Source organism: Dreissena polymorpha, chromosome 1 (genome assembly GCF_020536995.1).
Source record: "Dreissena polymorpha isolate Duluth1 chromosome 1, UMN_Dpol_1.0, whole genome shotgun sequence".
NCBI lineage: Eukaryota > Metazoa > Mollusca > Bivalvia > Myida > Dreissenidae > Dreissena > Dreissena polymorpha.
The window spans coordinates 74,297,012-74,313,529 of NC_068355.1; the positions used below are offsets into that span (position 1 = coordinate 74,297,012).

Sequence of the window (16,518 nt, forward strand, 5' to 3'; positions counted from 1 at the left end):
AAAAACAAGAGAAGCGTTTGTCAGAAACACAATGCCCCCTATTGCGCCCCTTTGAAGCCATAAATTTGACCTTTGACCTTCAACGATGACCTTGACCTTTAGCCACTCAAAATGTGCAGCTTCATGAGATACACATGCATGCCAAATATCAAGTTGCTATCTTCGATATTCAAAAAGTTATGACCAAACTTTAACGAAGGTTAAAGTTTGAGGAACGAAAAATACAATGATATTTGACCTTTGACCTTGAAGGATGACCTTGAGCTTTCACCACTCAAAATGTGCAGCTCCATGAGATACACATGCATGCCAAATATGAAGTTGCTTGTAGTTCAAAATTGCAAAAGTTATAAAAGTTTAACCAAGGTTAAAGTTTTGTGACACACACATACAATGACTGACACAATGACAGACAGGCCAAAAACAATATACCCTGATCTTTCGATCCGGGGGCAAAAAAAAAATTGGGTGGGATGGTTAGACGGTCTTCAAAAATAAAATAATAAAAATAAATATTTGTGTTTTTTTTTTTACATGCGTAACTGTGGGGGGATTTTAGAGGGGGGGGTTTAGTGTGGGGTGTGGTCATTTATTAGATGATCTTTCAAAAATAAGGAAGAAATGGAAAAAACAAGATGTGTTTGTGAAACACTATGTCCCCCCGATATATTTGACCTTTGACCTTGAAGGATGACTTTGATCTTTCACCACACAAAATGTTCAGCTCTATGAGATACACATGCATGACAAATATGAAGTTGCTATCTTCAATATTGCAAAAGTTATGGCAAATGGTAAAGTCTGACGCAAACAAACCAACAAACAAAAGAAAGGGCAAAAACAATATGTCCCCTAGTATATTTTTTTTGGTGAGGGGGGGGGGGGATTCTGGGGTGGGGCGTGGGGGATGGTTGGGGTGGAGTCTATTGTGGTATGTAAGGTAAGGGTTGTTTTGTCAAAGTATGAATCAAATCTGATCATAAATAAAGTTATGGCAATTTTAGCAAAAATTAATAATATGGTCATTCAAAGGTCAATATCAACTTGCCAGGTACAGTGCCCTCATGATATTATGAAGGTATTTGAAGTTTGGAAGCAATAGCCTCGATAATTTAGAAAAAAAGTGAATCTAAACACACAATTTAACCAAATATTCAAAGTTACAAAGTCAAAAAAGGGCAATAATTCCATCAAAATGCCAACCAGAGTTATGCAACTTGTCCTGTACAGTCCCCTTATGATAGTTAGCGGGTGAATTATGAAGTTTCAATTAATACCTATAGTAGAAACAGTGATATTAAGTTGTTGCACAGTTGCCTCAATAAATTTTGAAATCACAAACAATTAATTGTTCAACTCTGCTAATTTGCAGGTATAAGTTACAGAACATGGTAAGTGACACTCAATTGGTCATGGTCGGCTAGGGCAGAGCTCCAGATAATAAATTATATGGGAAATAGGGTTTTCACCCATTGATTTTGAAAAATAGGAAGATTTCATTCTTGAAATAGGATGAAATGAGTTATAAAAATGCATACCTTAAAATAATTTCTGCTTTGCTTCAGTTGAAGCTGCATACTGGTATTGATTCAATAGAACTATAAACTATCATTATTAACTTTAATAAACTGATGTTTCATAACATCTTTAATCCTTGAAACTGTCCATAATTTAAATTTGTTTGGTCAGACGCTTTATTTAACTATTAAATCTAGTCTGCAGAGCGTTTGAATAACTTTGACTGTTTTCCTACTCCATCATCCACGCGCTTGCTGAATGATATGTTGGCGCATTATGATAATAATTCCAAAGAGAAACTACCCAAAATAAGCAAAGCATTTTTGATCACAGCTATTGTATTGTACGCATTAAATTTGACGAAATTGCGGAAAAGTCAAATTGGTTGCGTTTTCAATATGCATGATATTGTATTTCTTTGCGTTTGTACACATTTAAATAGGGTGAAAGATGCAGATACACAGCTTATCTGGGGCACTGGCTAGGGTACTACTTAAATGTTCCCTAGGTTCACTTAAGTATACTACAATGTACCCCTTGTACATAGAATATACTGAAACATACCCAGGAATGGTAACGCTAAATTGGTCATTGCGGGCTTTTTTTCAAACTACACTGTAACTCCAATATAGTGCGGTCTGTTATAACGCTGTGTCCAATATAACGCGGGGGGTCCTTGGATCCCGTTTTTTCTCCAACCTTTCATTTCTGATTCAAATCCATGTTAAGCAACTTCATGTATTTTCATAAATTCAAAGAAGCCGGCGATCACAGCTTGATTGCTTTATCCGTCCGTTTAACTGATTTTAAACGATTAGAGGTTAAACGACACTCGACAGCTAATTGGTGTTAATCTGTTTTGTAATGTCAATAAAGGTGTGAAAACTCGTGAGTCGGTGTTTATTACATGTATTCCCTATTAGAGCGGTTCAATGCGCTAATTTCAATAAGGCAAGTGCAAGCGGAATAATTATCAAATTAAAGTTATTTAAAACGATTACCTGTTTATGTTTTGTATTTATCGTGAATTGTATTTCATTGTATAAACTATGGCTGTGTAAGTGTGTTATCGTTTATTATATGCTACACATGCTTGATAAATAAAAATATCTTTGTGTGTGTTTAATGTTTCAGTACGTATACGAATAATAAATGTTAAAATCCTGACTATTTATTTACATGCTAACGCAGTGTAATAGTTAACAGAGATGCACTAAAATTTTTGCCCGTTATCAGAAAGTCCACGGAAAGCACGTTTTTTTACATGCTGGGTATGACGCAATAAAACATTTCTTTGTACATGTATCGTATTGCATTCAATCTAAATTAAAATTCGCTAGTCCAATGAAAGCTGTGTCCCATAATGCACTGTACTCATTTTTCTGAAAAATGGCGTAGGCATATGAATTTGTTTACGAAGTTCGTAAACATATTTCTTGTCATAAATGTTAAACATTATTTTTTCGTAAGTGATGTAATTATATTGGATTATCGGATAAATGTGCACATTAGAAAAGCGGTAGTTATACTGTTATCGTTCGATTCGGTTTACATGCATGTATTTGCGGATGACATCACAGCATGACGATACACAGGACCTATATTATAGGCTATACTTTACCTGATTTTATAGCCCCTTAAATAAATAAGCTCAAAACTTATAACGTTGTCCGTTTATAACGCTGTTGCGTGGCTTGGACCCAGTCATCCGCGTTATATTGGAGCTACAGTGTAATAATGTTCATATTTTTGTCAATATTAAGAAAAATGGCCTCAACACAAGCGGCCTTATTGCTTTTGTTATTGAGCAATTACGACAGTATTGACTTAGATATATCGTTTTTTTTAATCGTTTAATATTGAACATCTACAAAAACTGATGTGCTTATATAGGCATTTCCAAATAAATCAGTGGCATTTGAAACACTTAAAATCCATCAAATAGACAGTAAGCTTCGTTCATTCAAAAATCAAAACAAGTAAAAAATTCAGTAACAAACCGAATCGAAAGAACGAAGGGAGATAACTAGATGTTATTTCACGAGGTTACACATAAGTATGTCTTTATCAGATTTTAGTATATGCGCTAAAACCACTCGAAACCGTAATAAGATTAAACTGCTGTGAAAATTAGGTTACAAAGAAAGTTATTGCAAAAAATGGCATTGTTGTTAATTGAACATCGTGAAATGTACAATGATTGTATGCGTGTGTAAACAGTGTGGTGCAAACAGAATAGCAGTTATTTAGCTTGCATCTTTTAAAGTCTCAGTTCGCGGAATAGATCGTTGTTTTGCATATAATTCGTAAAGCGAGATTTTAACTTTACAGAAATTCATTGAAATATATTTTTGATCGAAGTTGACATCGAAAACCTGGTCAAAATCGGTTTTGAATCGATAACATAAAATATAAATGATCATAAATACATGCAATAGGCGAAAATCATTGCAGCGTCGCGAGTTATGCAACTTACATCTATATCAAGATTTCGCTAAACATCTACATCTACATGTTTACGTCCCAACAATCGATTACCGATTATCACTGGGCGCCGCTGTCAGAGAAACAGTTGTTAAATAGAAAATTTAGTAAGTTAAAAAGTAAAAGCTTAAAACAGTATTTCACAGTTAAAATAGGACAACAGATAGATTACATGTTGACCACCGCCAGCCTCTCTGCGAAGATATCGAGGCTGGGGCTGGATTTGACATAGGTTGGTAGAGTATTCCAGAGTCTTATGGTCCTAGGGAAGTAAGAGTTAGAATGGTACTGAGTTTGGGAATGAGGGATGAGATAATTCATATTTCTAATGGAGATTAGATGATATTGATCGACTGCAACAGTCCGCCCAGCAAACATGCATATATGGGTCCCATATGGGCTAAATCCGGGCAAGCCCATATGGGTTTGCCCATACAGAACCCATATGGGACCCATGTACTTTATATGTCCAATTGAACTACCCAAATGTATATGGGCTTGTCCATATGTGCCCATTTAGGACCCATATTACACGTTACAGTACTGTAAGGGACGTAATTAAGCATGTGTTTAATGAAAGATGGATTGTCTTTAAAAAAAATATAAATAGCTTTTTCTGGCGCCTCGATTGCATTAAAAGAGGTATGTTATGATAATATTATATAATGAAATCGACATTTAAAAAAACACAAGTTTATAAAAAAAAACATGTTTGCGCGCGAAAGTTCTGTCTGGGCGCTCTTTCTAACGGTTCTTGGAAGTTGTATGTCTGTTAGTTGCAATAATTCAACTCTTAGCTTAGGCTGAGAGCCGCCATAGCAAATATTATCAAAGGCTCTGGGAGTCCGTTTATATGGACTAGATGTCTGTTGGAGAAAATTGGCAGTGAAATTGCGAAAAAAGAAAGCTTTATGAACGAATTTACATACAGTAGGCCTATATGTTTTCTAACGAATTTCTGGCACCACCCAGCAAACAATATATATGGGACCCATATGGGTCCCATGTGGGCACCTATATGGGCCCCATGTGGGCTGCCAACATGGGACCCAGATGGGAAGTGCAACCGGGCTCCACATGGGTCCCATCTGGGCTGCCCCATGAAAGTATATGGGGAAGCCCAGATAGGACCCATGTGGAGCCCGGTTGCACTACCCATCTGGGTCCCATGTTGGCAGCCCACATGGGGCCCATATAGTTGCCCACATGGGACCCATATAGGTCCAACATGGGCATCCCTTTTACTCAATATGGGCTACATACAGGCAGCCCTTTTACTCAATATTGGCTACATACGGGTAGCCCTTTTACTCAATATGGGCTACATACGGGCAGCATTGTACTAAATATGGGCTACAAACTGGTAGCATTGTATTCAATATGGGTACACAGAGCCTGTAAAATTTTGGACAACGCATTAATGGAAATTCAGGTCATGTTAGAAATAATATGTAGGCTGCAAACATGAAATACTGTGTTCAAATTGAACATAAGACAAAAGATTCTTGTACATGTACTTCCAATTTCATTTTTTTAATGTTTTATCTATTTCTTCTTGCTGGAACAGAGCGATATCAAAGGGTTCAAGAGCTAAATAGCATTATCCTGCAAGAAATACAAGGTTTTTGTTAAAAGACTTAACAATTTATTAAAGTACTCTCAACTTTTATTCACATAAAGTATTACACACATATACATGGATACATACATACATAGCAGGAGGATCCCAAGTTAACTATTCTACCAGAGAATTCTAAAATAATATGGTGATTCCTAACTTTTTGAATGTAACATCAGCAAAAATATTTTACATGAAGTTGCTAACGAAAACATGTTTCTATCTAATGTTCTATCCGCTTTTACATGAAGTTGCTTACAAACACATGTTTCTATCTAATGTTCTATCTGCAAGGAGTAATGAAACTCATAATCTATAAACCCAAACCAACAGTAAAACTATTTCATGGAACAATAAAGACATAACTTGAAACAATAAGACGTTTTTCTATAACATTATATATGTTGACCAGTTACACAACTATAGAATTAAGGACTTCTATTATTTTGATAATAAATATATATTACATATACAAAATACCTTCAAGTATTTTCCTGATGTACTACACATTACTCAAAAGCATACCCTTGCATATAAAATCTCTAACCAATAGAGGATATTTGTTGGATTCGATGGATTATCGATTTTAATTCACGAGTGATCATAGAAAATAATATTTTCACGAGTGGCGCAGCCACGAGTGAAAATATACATTTTATATGATCACGAGTGAATTAAAATCGATAATCCACCGAACCCAACAAATTTTCTTTTTATTTTATGCTTTATTTCACAGTTTATATACATTGTTAAAGAGTTTAACTAAAGAATTACGTTGGGAAAATGACGTCATTTCGTCCAAAAAATGACGTCATTTAACATAAACAGTGAAAATTATCGATAATTTTCACTGATAATTTTCATTGTTTGAAACAGTGAAATTATCAGTTTTAATTCACTGATATTTCTCTATAAACCACCGGAAAGTATAAAATAAATACAAATAATACACCATGTACTCAAAGAACATTTGTAGAAAACATACTTGCAAGACTAAACAAAATATTTTATATAGAGGATATTTGTTGGATCCGGTGGATTATCGATTTTAATTCACGAGTGATCATAGAAAATATATATTCTCTATGAACACGAGTTAATTAAAATCGATAATCCACCGAATCCAACAAATTTTCTTTTTATTTAATGCATTTTTCACCGTTTATATACATTGTTAAAGAGTTTAACTAAAGAATTTTGCTGGGATAATGACGTCATTTCGTCAAAAAATGACATCATTTCACAGTAAACAATGAAAATTATCGATAATTCTCACTGATAATTTTCACTGTTTGAACCAGTTTTAATTCACTGATATTTCTCTATAAACCACCGGAAAGCATTAAATAAAAACTAGAAATTAAAAACCCTGCAAAAAAATCCAAAACTCAAATAAATGGCAAATCCTTGTTCAAGATTAAGTCCATATTATTATCTTTGATATCTTCATACATTCTAGTGTATTTCATAATTGCACATGATATATATATATGTCTTTTAAAACCTTCAAAAACTGGAATGCTGTTTCTTCTTTTGCAAAGGAATATATACCATTTCATTTCCAGATAAAAAAGATTGTATGCTTTCTTAGAAGATGAGCCTTAAAGGAATGCAGGGTTGGCGAAATCTAAAAAAACTATACTTGTCCACGGACAACCATTTAGGAAATTTAACTTGTCCGTTGCTGAACTATACTTGTCCGTTAATGTTTATTTAAATTATAAACGCATTTATTGATTAATGTAAAATAATGTGGAATATATCAAAATGAGTATGATTTGCTTGTTTTGTTTATAGTTGTATTTCAATGGTACATTCATTATAGCAGTATATTATAAACAATATAAAGACTTTATCAAACTTTTAATCTTGCAAAGCTAGTGCTATTAAAACATGTGTTGAACAAAAGTACATGGTAATCTTAACAAATTAAACTAGTCCAATATGTCGACCTCATCAGACTGAGGCTCTGCAACGCTACTGGTAGCAATTTGATTATCATCAACTGGTAACCATTGAAAATCTGTTAGCCAAGTTTTTTTTAAAGTTCTGGTGCGTTTACTTAGATCATATTTTGTATCATAATCTTTCTTAGTATTTATGGGAGGTGGACTGCTCAAAGCTTCGTGTTTCTGCTCTGTTGTTGAAGATTAAAAACAAACAAAATGTTCCATCTTTACCATTAAAGTCGTCTCAAATAACAAGGTAGACCGTGTTTTGATTATCTTAGTTTGATACTTTTGATTTCCGTCTGATTGTAAATATAAAGAGACCAGTCTGTACACTGTCTAACAGTCAGGCCGAATGTTGAAAATACAGCATGCTCCCGGTCTCTTATAGAATAAGGGAGATCACTGCGCAGGAGAGTGCCCGTATTTTAGCTTGATCGCTCCGCAAATAGCACTGACAATGTTATCGCGTGTCAACATCCGGTTTTTTAAAACTTAATTACGGCTTTAATACAGTGTATTGTTTTTGTATACCTGGACCAGACTTTAAAAAAACTTGTTGTCCACGGACAACTTAATTGAAAAAAATCAGTTGCCCAGACAAGCAAATGTACGACTCGGGCAACTCGGACATTTGATTTCGCCACCCCTGGAATGGTTTAGGATCAATGGAGAAAGAACTGTCAAATACATTTACAACATTGCTTAATATATTTGATAAAAAAGCTTGAACTATGCAGCAGTCCTAGAAAAGATGGATCGTAGCTTCATCACCAAGATGCTCTTCAAACTCATCCATTTGCTCAAATGTTCCAATTGGAAGACTGATGTTCTCTGGCAGTTGCATTGGCTCGTCATCAGTAGCTGACCTAGCCAAGAGCCGCTGCAGCATCCACTTCATTTCCCTGTTCTCGTCTCTCATTGTTTCCAACACCGTTAAAATCTGTGTAACTACATCTGAAGACAGAGTAAAAAAAACTTTACCTAAAATTATGTTGACAATAATATATATCACAGCTGGGTCTTATATAATTATATCGGATGTGTGCCGATATAACGGCGGCGGGCCCGATTTGTCCCAACAGCTGTTGTACGGCTAGGGCTGATTATAGCAACTTGCACCTAAATGCCGGTCAACTTCAATTTGTTTCTTTTATTAGTAGAAGTATGTATTATTATAGATCACTAAATGACTGTGTATTTTATATTTTTTTTCAGTTGGATTATCTGTTTACATTAATTATTTATGTAATTAACTATCATTTTATAAGCAGTAATTCCAAAACTGAAATTATTTTAAGTTAAAGTTTCAAGCACAAAAATTAGTTACTTTGTCCTATGAACTGGGAAGGCTCTTCAGCTGGACTTAATGGGAGTGACCGGCCTCTGTCATGCACTGCTGGACATTCCTTATAAAGACGATGTTGGCAAACCAGGTGGTGGTGAATATTTTATTTTCTGAAATAAATGTGTACAATAAACATTACGAATTTAATTATTTCTTAATACAGAGACTTTTTAAATATTCTGCAAATATGTGTTTAAATAATCATTAAAATTTGTCCACAGGCAGACAACCTTGGCTTGCGTGCAAGTAATCAAAGACCTATAAAAAAAACATTATATTATACGTTTAAATTAATAATAATATTATCAATGTATGAGATAAGTAAGATTCTCATGCATTAGCATGATTACTAATTTAGTGTTCCATTTTTTCAGACATGCGCCTGTCTGCTATAATAGTTTGTATTGAATTTTAGGCAGAATCAAGTTGAATTAAGCAGTTTAACTAAGAGATTGATCTATGGCGACAAACGAACGTTACGACTTACGTCGCGAAAATACATGACAAAGGCAAAGCGATGAAGAAATCTAATAATTTGCAATTTAAATTATTAAACACACAGGCATTCATTGAAGTAACAGATAAATAAATAATGAGTGATCAGCAATATATATCTGATTTCAAAAGAAATATATAATTACGTGTATAATATCACAATTTAACAACTTACCGTTTCGAGTGTTTTTGTTTTGAATGTTTTTGCGAGGCGGAATTAACATCTGCGCATGCGCATATTATTTAAATTCTTTATTTTTCTGCGCGATTATTTAAATTGAAATTATCTCTTGAAAATAACTTCATATTAATCATAGTATATACATTATTTAAAACAAAGCCATATCAAAAACAGAATTTTCAAAAAAAAAAGTGAGCCCGATAGCTGATTTTGTCCTTTGTTGGGCGGCCAAAATGGGACCGGTATGGGACCCATATGGGCTGCATATTATTTGCTTATGCATTGAGTTGATATTTTTGGATAAAATATTAGCAGTTGAGATCAAATTTATCATACATACGTTTTAAGAAATTAGTTTTTAATCAAATAAATAAAAGTTTATATCTTTTTCCTGATAACTCAATAATATGGGACCTATATGGGACCCTTAAGGGCATTCCCATATGGGCTAACCCATATAGGTCCCAAATGACTCCCATTTGGGCTTACCCATATGGGTTTGCCCAGGAACAGCCCGGTAGCTGATTTTGTCTTTTGTTGGGCGGCACAAATGGGACCCATATGGGACCTATATGGACAGCATATTATTTGCTTATCCATTGATTTTCTATTTTTGGGTAAAATATTAGCAGTTTAGATCAAGTTAGTCCAGCATACGTTTTAAGAAATGAGTTTTTAATCAAATAAATACAAGTTTACATCTTTTTCGTGATAGCGCAATAATATGGGACCTATATGGGACCCTTATCGCCATTCCCACATGGGCAAGCCCATATAGCTCCCAAATGAGTCCCATATGGGACCCGTATGGGACCCATATGGGCCGCATATTATTTGCTTATGCATTGATTTTCTATTTTTGGGTAGAATATTAGCAGTTTAGATCATGTTAGTCCTACATACGTTTTAAGAAATGAGTTTTTTATCAAATAAATACAAGTTTACATATTTTTCCCGATAGCGCAATCATATGGGACCTATATGGGACCCTTGTGGGCATTCCCATATGGGCTAGCCCATATTGGTCCCAAATGACTCCCATATGGGCTTACCCATATGGGTTTGCCCAGAAACAGCCCATATGGGACCCATATGTGCATGTTTGCTGGGCATGTCTCTTTTTTAGAAAAATAAATATCTAAAGGGCTGTTCCATTGTAATTGCAGTTGTAAGAGCGTTGTAATGTATTAGTTGCAATAATCCAACTCCCAGCTATTGACCCTTCGGGTCCTGGGAGCTGTACGTATGTACTCATAAAAGCTCAGAGCATTCAAGAAGAACTATGAAATGTATATGTCACATATTTTCGCGATAATCAGAAATTTCAACATTGCTTCGCAATGGCGGACAAACGAAAAGCTGCTTATTGGTATTCGTACAGAAAAGATCGTTCTTATGTCGAAGGTCATATATCTGCAATCTACCAAGGAAGTGATTCGATTCCTCACACTTCTGTAAAAAAATTGGAGAGTTTTATTTTAATTTGTCCGAATTAACAGACTGTACAGGCCAATGTGAAGAAACACAGCTTTCAGTTTTCGAGAGAGAGAGTTTGTTTGTTTAAGATTAAATGTGCTCTGTCGCTAGAGAGATGACATTTTCTTAAATGTTTTTGATATATGATTCTGCCGAAAAGTTCTTTATTTCCAGTAAATGTACACCGGCTACTGGCGGGCTCCTAAAATCCCATAACCGACTTCCAAGCGCATGTATGTGCCGGGGCCAGGCAACTTCCTCACAACCGATCGAGATGGGTCCAACATTAGGTCCTGTCCAACTGGAGCGCATTCCGGCGGACAGCATGGCGCGGCACTTGGAATGTATTGAGTGGCTTCAACTGACCAACGAACTGTAGCGTGCTCATATAGTGCACAGAACTTTTACCGCTACCTAAGCGACAATGACTAAGCACATTTGCTCGAATGTACTCGGTGGACTGAATGCTTAGATTATCATCCTAGTCTTTTCGGGTAATTCCAAGTAATTGAAGGCTCAGCGTGCCGGCGCCGGCACCATTCTCACAAGCGATCGATATGGGTTCAACATTAGTTTGTGTACAACTGGGGCGCATTCGGATGGACGGCGTGGTGCGGCGCTTGAACTGTTTTGATCGCTACAACTTACCACCGAACTGTTGCGTGTTCATATAGTGCATAGGAATTTTTGCAGCTAACCTATGCGACACTGACTCAACACATTAGCTCCAATGGACTCTGTGGGCTACATGCATAGTTCACATATCTTTAAAGCAGCAAAAGTAATTAGAATATTAGTCTAACAATATCTAAGGCGAATTTGAATCTAGGTAAAAAAAAACCTAGATCACCATAGAAAATCTTACATAAACTTGGTTTAATGTCTTGTTAATTATAAAATTAAAAAGTTTGATTTTTTAGTTATAAATAGCTGTTTTGGGCTTAATTGTTAGCAACCTTTTATGAATATTTCGTATAGACTGATATAGGAAATACTAGTAACATTTTTGTGTGCAAAATTAGATTTAAAAGTCTTGATTCTATCATATAATATGGCAACCTTTGTCTATACACTGATCCTCAAAGTTGGTCATCATATTTATCTAATTGAACGGTTAGTAGTAAGTCATCTCATGATAGACTCAATTAAATACATGTACATTTAAGGCTTCGATCAAGTTCATTTGTGTGAGCGTTTTTAAAACATACATGTATATACGTCAAAATCCCTGTGTATCTTTAAGTGTGTAATGTCTGCGTGTATGTTTACCATTGTGTTTGTTGCATTGTAATTTATGACATATGCTTGATAAAAAGTCTTCATTCTTACTGTAAGTGGTGTTAATGCATCTGTACGTGTATATGCAAAGACCGTGTGCACAAAATGCTGCAGTGACTTATAGTTGTGATGTTTGAATCACACCTTTGACAGATTTGCTTGTAACCATTTGTTATGTACATTTTTTTCACTTATTAAATGTCATAAAAAATTATTATTTTTGTTGTATCTAAATAGAATCCCTATCATTTTAACATCAGTTTCATTCTTAGGTTGGGATAACAATGGAGACCCATATGTCCTTTGTAGACACCCATATTGAACCTTGTTATTGACCGGATGTCATATATGGCCCATTTACCAACCAGATGTCGTGCGAGGGACCCATATAGGGCCCATATAATACCCAGATGTCAGACAAGTTGACCCATATGGGGCCAATATTATACCCAGATGTCAGTTATGGGACCCATATCGGGCCCATGTAATACTCCGATGACAGACAAGGGACCCATATTATACTCAGATGTCAGTTAAGGGACCCATATAGGTCCCATATAATACCCAGATGTCAGGCAAGGGACCCATATAGGGCCCATATTATACCCAGATGGCAGTTAAGGGACCCATATTTTACCCATATAGCAAGCCCACATGGGTACCTCATTTTTCCCGGTTGCAAATCCCACGTGGGCCCCATATGGGGTGCCCAGTTGGGACCCATATAGACGCCCTGATGGGGCCCTTATGGGTCCAATATATAATGTTTGCTGGGCGGGCACTTACTTTGTAGAACATGACCCGGGAGTTATATGACCTTATATATTGGAGAGTTTTCCAAACTAATATTTGTAGCATGATGGTGACACTACTGGTGTAACTGAACTTATTGAGGACGTATCTAGCGGCTAACCTTTGGACACCTTCTTATTTGTTGGTAAGGGTTTTCTGCCATGGATGCCAGACGCTAGAGCACTGCAGGTGGTTAGCGTGTGGCTATGATATTAATTAGTGAAAACATCATTTTGAATGATAAATAATCATATTATAACGAACAATCAACTTTTATGAAAAAAAATATTTCACTATCAAATATATATATATATATATATATATATATATATATATATATATATATATATATATATATATATATATATATATATATAACAAGGTATACAACTCAAAATCACCCGAAAACGGGGTGCATCGCTTTGAACAGCCATTACTTCATCAATTGTGCAGCGATTTTCACTATCTTGGTCTTATTCATCGCAGAAATGAATTTCCTTTTTAGAAATGTATATATTTTGTTATATTTCTACAAATGGTGGGTCAAATTTTATGAACTAACACGATACACAACTCGCGTAACCTACTTGACACCGATCAGACATAATTAATGAATTCAATCTTCAGTTGTAAAGACACACCTTCGCATTGGACCAATGAATCAAATCGTTCGTGTGTTTAAAATGTCGGTTAGTTGATATGTATGTAAACAAAGGTTTCAAACGGCGCTGGACAGTAAGTTTTGATGCATAATACAACGACCAGCACGGTAAGAATGTTTTTTCATACGTTTTATTGAATTATGGTATCGAGGTCCGTGAACTTTGCAGGGAAAATGCTCTTTACTCTGTGAAGATTTCATTCATTTAACCTGTCTGATCGATGTTAAGTAGATCATGCTAGTTGTGTATCGTGTTAGTTCTTAAAAGTTGACCCAGCATTTGTTAAAATATTGCAAGACATGTACATTTCCAGTAAGGCAAATTCATTTCTGCGTTGAATAAGACCGAGATCGTGAAAATCGCTGCACAATTGATAAAGTTATGACTGTTTAAAGCGATGCATCCCGTTTACGGGTGATTTTGAGATGGATACCTTGTTATATATATATTTGATAGTGAAATAGTTTTTGTCAGAAAAGTTGATTTCGTTATAATATGATTATTTATCAATCAAAATGATAATTTCACTAATTAATATCATAGCCACACGCTAACCACCTGTGCGCTAGAGCAGTAGTCAAGTTGGGGGCGGACGAAAGTATTGTATGCAGCAGTTTTAACCTTTTGATTTTCAGTTGTGACATTGCGTTGGATGAATCGGAGGGTGGTGGTTGCTTTAGAAGTAATACTGTCTATTTGTTTTGACAGTTTAAATCTTTGGAGATGGTGACGCCTATATATTTTGCAGCTTTAGTGGGTTTTAACTCAGTGTTGTGAAGTTTGTAGGGGAAGATGATTGGGTTCTTTTTCATAGTAATTCTGAGGATTTCGTATTTGTCCGAGATAAACTCCATTGACCAAGTTTTTCATTCCAGGTTTCTAAATGTTTGAGGTCATATTGGAGGGATAGGCTGTCAGAGTTGGAATTAATGGTAAGATAAATAATGGTATCATTGCGAACATCCTTACGTTGCATTTGACGGAGTCGGGTAAGTCGTTTATGTAGGCTAGGACATGGCCCGAGGACACCCGTGAGAAACTCCAGAGAGAACTGGCAGTTCATCGAAGACGTGACATTCAACGGCGACTTTCTGCGAGCGGTTTGAGAGGAAAAATTTGACCCAGTGGGTGGTTTGGGGATCGACTCCAAGGCTTTGGAGTTAATAATTTAGCCTGATGTGATCGACCTTGTAGAAAGCCTTGGAGAAATCCATGACGACTACATCTGTTTGTTGACCTTGTTCAGTGTTGTTGAAGAATTCCTGGGTAAAATTTATTAATTTGTTTCACAACTGTGGCTTGACCTGGAGCAATGTTGGTACTGACTAAGGAGCTGGTGCTTATCAAAGTAGGTCATGAGGTTAGAGACTACAAGGAGTTTGGATGCTATGCAAGTAAGTGAGATAGGTCTGTCATTGCACGTTTTCGATTTTTGACCTTTTTTAAATACTGGGAACACAGTTGCTTTCTTCCAATCATTGGGTACTATACCAGTTTAAATGGACAGTCTGAAAATGTGGGAGAGGATATGGGCAATTTCAAAGTGGAGCTCTTTGGGGTTGCGTGTTGATATTTCGTCTGGTCCAGAAGCTTTATGGTGGGATAGACCTGCAAGCAATTTATCCACATCTGCTGTGGTGGCTTCTATTTTGTCCATCTAAGAGACCGGGGATGACAGTATTCTAGAGCATATTTGCTTTAAGCTTAGTGGGTTTTTTTTTTCGGGGGGGGGGAATACTGACTCAAACTGTTTATTAAGGATATTAGCTTTGTTGAATGGATCAGTATGGGTTACACCATCTGATTTAATGGGGATTTTACCTACATTTTCCATTTGATTGTGCTTTATGAAGCTGTAAAACCTTCTGTTGCTCCCAGGTTTAGAGTCATGGTCAAATATGACAGATTCCTTGTAAGACCAATATTGGGCCCTGATTGTTTCTGTATAGATGGCTTGAGAAGTTTGAACGTATTTTTACGGTCTTTTTAGCGACTGTTTCGTCTCATGGTAAAGCTTATCACGCTTGTGGATAAGCCTAGTTATGCGGGGAGTAAGCCATGGCATGTCAGCCTCGGGCTTAGACATTTTGGAAGGAATATTTTTGGAGCAGGACTCATTTGGTGTGTCCTTACAAGAGTTCCAAGCTAAGTCAGGGTTAGTCTTCTTATAGATTTTGATCAAACGCCTAGGTTGGATATGGCGGTCCCTGTTTTGGTTCATTTCATGAAAAATAATATCATGATCTGAGGTGGCAAGGCTTGGTAGAGATTGAATCTAATTGGCATGTGATGGCTGATTTGTAAAAAATAGGTCAAGTATGTTATGGCCTCTAGTTGGGATCTTAACTATTTGCTCCATGTTAAAATGGAATGACTTTTCCATAACATCTTCATAGAAGGATAGAACATTTTTAACATATGGAAGATAAATACATAGATTAAGCAAAAACGTAGCGTTGCATCTCAGTTTCCGTCTGTAACAGATGTATTTGCATTTGTTCTTATATTCTCTCCGCTAAATTCGCCCGTATCCGCAATTTTGTTTGTTTAGGTTTGAATTAACGTGTCGAATCATGAATATTAATTGGGTCGTTTTCGTACTTTACCGTACTCGACCCCAAAATAAAAATCGCTATATTGTTTGTGTTCAACCGATTTCAACCGGATTTTCAGTGATATCCTCAATAAAACACGTTTTCTTACGATTCTGTCCCATA

General features: G+C 35.9%; 1 protein-coding gene and 1 long non-coding RNA gene across 4 annotated transcripts in view; both read right to left on the reverse strand.

Annotated features, from left to right (window-relative positions):
- Positions 1-16,518, reverse strand: part of LOC127835416 (opioid growth factor receptor-like protein 1) — a 39,365-nt gene that overhangs the window by 19,242 nt on the left and 3,605 nt on the right. The window contains exon 1 of one of the 3 annotated variants that reach the window (XM_052361845.1): positions 1,539-3,498. The exons of the other annotated variants lie outside the window; for them this stretch is intronic. Within the exon in view, the coding sequence (XP_052217805.1) occupies positions 1,539-1,577 (39 nt within the window). The 5' untranslated portion in view covers positions 1,578-3,498. Of the gene's footprint in view, positions 1-1,538; positions 3,499-16,518 lie in introns of those variants that run through there. 3 annotated transcript variants of the gene reach the window in all.
- On the reverse strand, positions 5,657-9,180 carry LOC127835530 (uncharacterized). The gene is made up of 2 exons (XR_008028550.1): positions 8,900-9,180; positions 5,657-8,526 (listed from the first exon to the last, which is right to left on the reverse strand). It is a non-coding gene; the product is annotated as an uncharacterized LOC127835530 (long non-coding RNA).